The sequence below is a fragment of the Volvox carteri genome, assembly GCF_000143455.1.
Source record: "Volvox carteri f. nagariensis unplaced genomic scaffold VOLCAscaffold_67, whole genome shotgun sequence".
Taxonomy (NCBI): domain Eukaryota; kingdom Viridiplantae; phylum Chlorophyta; class Chlorophyceae; order Chlamydomonadales; family Volvocaceae; genus Volvox; species Volvox carteri.
In genome coordinates, this window is record NW_003307610.1 from 741,792 (window position 1) to 746,354 (window position 4,563).

A 4,563-nucleotide genomic window follows, 5' to 3' on the forward strand; every position below is an offset into this window, starting at 1 on the left:
TCTCCGAGCTTAAGTTTTCCCAAAGCTCTCAGCCCAGTGCAGAGAGACTGTACGTCCTGTACTTGATCAAGTACTGCACATACAGTCTCTCTGCACTGGGCTGTGAGCTTTGGAAAATATAAAAGATACCCGTGGGAGCATTTNTTAGTCATGAAGCTTCAGACTTAAGTCAGACTCTTCATCTATCTTCATCTAGCTATCCATGCCTACGTACCTAATCTATCGAGATAGACAGACAAACAGACAGATGGGTAGTTGTATACAAACAGACAGACAGACAGGCAGACACAAGCAGGTGATGTTGGGGTAACAAAAACACACAGACAACCACACAATCACAGCACTGTTGGGGCACATGGTGGAGTTGGGGTAACATGAAAACATGCACACACACAGACAGAGAGAGAGAGACACACACACACACACACACACAGAGAGAGAGAGACACACACACACACACACAGACACACACACACACACAGAGAGACACACACACACATAGACACACACACACACACAGAGAGAGACACATACACGCACACAAGCACACAGAGAGAGAGAGACACACACACATAGATACACACACAGAGTCTCACACACACACAGAGTCTCACACACACAGTCACACACACATACACGCACACAGTCACACACACACAGTCTCACACATACATGTACACACACATTGTAGCAAGCTACATTTCCCATAGAATATTTCAACGATTACTCTTGACAATAACTGTTAATTCGTTAATGATTCGACTCGAGTTTTGTACATGTTATGAGTTTCGTCACATGTCTCGAACATGGCGGTTGTTCGCAGCAAACCCTTAGAATACTTCAACGATTACTCTTGACAATAACTGTTATTTCGTTAACGATTCGACCCGAGTTTCGTACATGTTACGAGTTTCGTCACATGTCTCGAATATGGCGGTTGTTCGTAGCAAACCTAATGGGCTGGGGCCCCGGGGCCCCACCGACATTATCCTAGTACTGCAGGACCATGGTAGGGAATGTCCGGCAGGTAGGCCGAGATATAAGCTACCCGGGCGGGGTGCACTGGCCAGACACTGAAGTATCACGAATACTAGGTGTTCGGAGTTCAAGTCTCCGCTGCCGCCATATAGATTGTTTTTGTATACGCGTCTATGCAGACTAGTGCTTGCCTCGGCGAGGACTGTCAACTCAACGCTTCCGGGTAACAGGCTGTTGGGAGTTAGAGATTGATCAACGTCATGACCAACCTAACAGCTGTGAGCACACAGCACGCACCTGCAGGCTTTGTGACTGCAGGGCGGTTCAAGGCGAAATGCATGCCTTTGTGAAATGCCTGGCGTACACTAGTACACGGGCCAAGTACGAACATGACCTCGCGTTTCAAGGGTACAACGTGCGCACGATTTGACTGAGGCCCCACCCCTGGCACTAGCCAGGTTCCCCTCGGAAGTCTGGGAGACCCGGCACGTTGCTCTATGGCGCTTCATATGCTCAAGTGGACGAGGGAGGACAATGATGGTCCACCATGTAACTGCACTTCAAACGATTTACCGTCCATGGGCACGCCAGCTTTTATGTACAACCCCGCACTTGTATGGAACTTGTAACACTACAGACAGACAGAGACAGACCGACAGACAGAGACAGGCAGACAGACAGACAGACAGACAGACAGACAGACGTCCTTGGTGGAGTCCCATGGTGGAGTACTCCTCAGGCTACATCAACGCTTGTGGCACCAGCTCGATTTCTTCTCTCTCTCTGTCTCTTCTCTCTCTTCTCTCTTTCTGTCTGTGTGTGTAAACACTCATGTGGTACACACACACGCCCCCCATGTACACACAAGCAGGCGATGTTGGGGTAACAATAAAACACACAACCACCCACACACAACCTCACACGCACACACATGACTGTTGGGGTACATGGTAGTGTTGGGGTAACATGAAACACACGCAATCACAGTCCTGATGGGGCACATGATGGGGTTGGGGTAACATGAAAACATGCACACACACGGCCACAGAACTATTCGGGTATATGTTGGTGTTGGGGTAACATAAGACACAGAGACACACAGACAGACAGAGACAGAGAGACACAAACTCACACACACAGAGTCACACAGAGTCACACAGAGTCACACACAGTCACACACAGAGGCACAGAGACACACATACATAAACAGAGACACACACAGTCAAACGCACACAAAGACAGACACACACAGTCAAACACACACTAAGACAGAGACACATACATACACACAAAGACAGAGACACACACACACACACACACATACACACATACACACATACACACAGACATACTCACACACATAAACCTGCCTGTCATGCATTATTCTTCTACATCATATCCTGTCAGCCAAACATCTCATTTCCGAATTGGTGGGTGCCCATCAAACAGATAGAGCAGCATCCGAGCAGCATCTCCTACTTCCTGCTCTGCTGCCGCTGAAATGTTGCTGCTGCTTCCGAAACGGAGGATGCTGCCCTGCTGCACCGGAGGCAGGCGGCTATAGCCCATGCTACCATCCCGTCCTTGATGACCACGCCGGTTCTCAGCACGTGTTCCCCACACAAGATGAAACGGGTTGATGCATGCACGCTCGTCACAGATGTGCATCACATCATACTGTGTGTGCGGCAGCACATGTTGTTGTTGAGGTTGCTGCTGGGGTTGTTGCTGCTGCATAGACGGGACAGCAGACACTGGATGATGGTTGGGCAACAGGAGGAATGGAGGAGGTCCACGGAAGGCCCACAAAATGAGCCGGCATGCATTTGTGGAGCTTGTGTACACATCAAGATCCGCACCCCCCTTACTGCAATAAGCGGCCTTGGTGTTCTTGCATTTTACCTGTGTCTTCTTGCCCCGCTGCAGCTGTTGCTTCTGGGGTTTGGTGCCCTGCTTCTTGGGGCGGGCATCCTGCTGCGCCGTCATTGTGTTCTGCTGCTTCTGCCGCTGCTGCTGCTGCTGCTGCTGCTGCTGCTGGCTTCTGGTGTTTGGACGACGGTGGCTGTTGCTCCCAGGAGCAGCAGCAGCCGCCGCCGCCGCCGCCGCCGCCGCAGCTGCAGCCGCAGCAGCCGCCGCAGCCGCCGCAGCCACAGCAGCAGCAGCAGCGCCACCAAACAGCAGGCGTGCCTTCTTGTTTGGGTATTCCTTCCGTCGTGGCATCATCATTGCTGGTGGCTGTCGTGTTGGCGGCTTGATTGTTGTTGTGATGGTTGCAGGCGGGGTGGTGGGCAGGGTTTCAGCATTATGAATGGTGGAGATGATGTGCTGCTGCTGCTGCTGCTGCTGTGGTGGTGGCGGTGGTGGCAGCGACGGTTTGGAGGGGCTTGCTGCTGCTAGTCTACTTTCTGCTCCTACTCCTACTCCTGCTCCTGCTCCTCCGCCTCGATCTTTATCCAGCATCATCTCCTGCTCCTGCTCCTGCTCCTGCTCCTGCTCCTGCTCCTGCTCCTGCTCCTGCTCCTGCTCCTGCTCCTGCTCCTGCTCCTGCTCCTGCTCCTGCTCCTGCTCCTGCTCCTGCTCCTGCTCCTGCTCCTGCTCCTGCTCCTGCTCCTCCTCCACAGCAGTGCTGCTGAAAGCTCTCCACCTCTCAGCCTGAAGTTCCTCCTCCTCCTCCTCCTCCTCCTCCTCCTCCTCCTCCTCCTCCTCCTCCTCCTCCTCCTCGTCCCCCTCCCGCCAGCACTCTATAATAATAATAGCACGTGCCGCCTCCTCACGTACGTTTTGCTTTTCCTGCTTCTTCCTGTCCTGCAGCATGCAGAAAAAAAACGTTATATTATAATATATCTACATTAAGAAAAAACACATTTTCTTGTTTCAACAATTCAACAATGATTGTTATTATTTATAAAACAAAAGTTGAAGAAAGCTTAATACATCGTCTCACGCTGCTGCTGGACACGTCGATTAACATAACGCGTCAGCGATGAACCCAAATCGCAATGATGATGATGCTATGTGCCCGCTTCCGCTCCCGTACTTATACTTATTACTTTTCTTATTACTGCTAATTGTAAAAACTTTGAGCGACTCTTCCCGGCAAAATTTTAATAACGATGACGACGACGACGACGACGTCGAGGATTGACGACCAGACCCCCACCAGCGAGCGCGATCGCATCGCATATTCTTATTCTTATTCTTATCCTTATTCTTGTTCTGATCACAGAGCACAGCAGAGGCGGCACAGTAAAGTTTTAGTGGTGGTGGATCATCGGCGGGTTGGCACGCTTGTGCACGCGGCGAGATTGTTGTTGGTATATATACCGTTAGGGTTATTATTATTACTTTACATATGTGCCAAATCGTGCCAAGTAGATACAGCAGCATTGTTTGATTGTGTTGGTGTAGATATGCATATAGAGAGAGATCGTGTGTCCGACGAGAAGGGAAAAGGGAGCATACACAACAACAACAACAATATGTACAACTACTACGTGGGTGCATCATCGCCACACCGTCGTGCATGCGCGTGTCCCATAATATCCACATACCCGCGGAGCCATCATATGCTGCTGCGTATGTGTA

General features: G+C 50.7%; 1 protein-coding gene across 1 annotated transcript; it reads right to left on the minus strand.

The window, feature by feature from the left end:
- Nucleotides 1–2,394: 2,394 nt before the first annotated feature.
- On the minus strand, nt 2,395–3,792 carry VOLCADRAFT_107501 (uncharacterized protein; the record flags this gene model as incomplete). The annotated part of the gene is made up of 2 exons (XM_002956978.1): nt 2,395–2,732; nt 3,150–3,792. The coding sequence occupies 2 exons, from the start codon at nt 3,790–3,792 to the stop codon at nt 2,395–2,397; spliced, it is 981 nt and encodes a 326-aa protein (XP_002957024.1).
- Between the last annotated feature and the right edge of the window lie 771 nt (nt 3,793–4,563).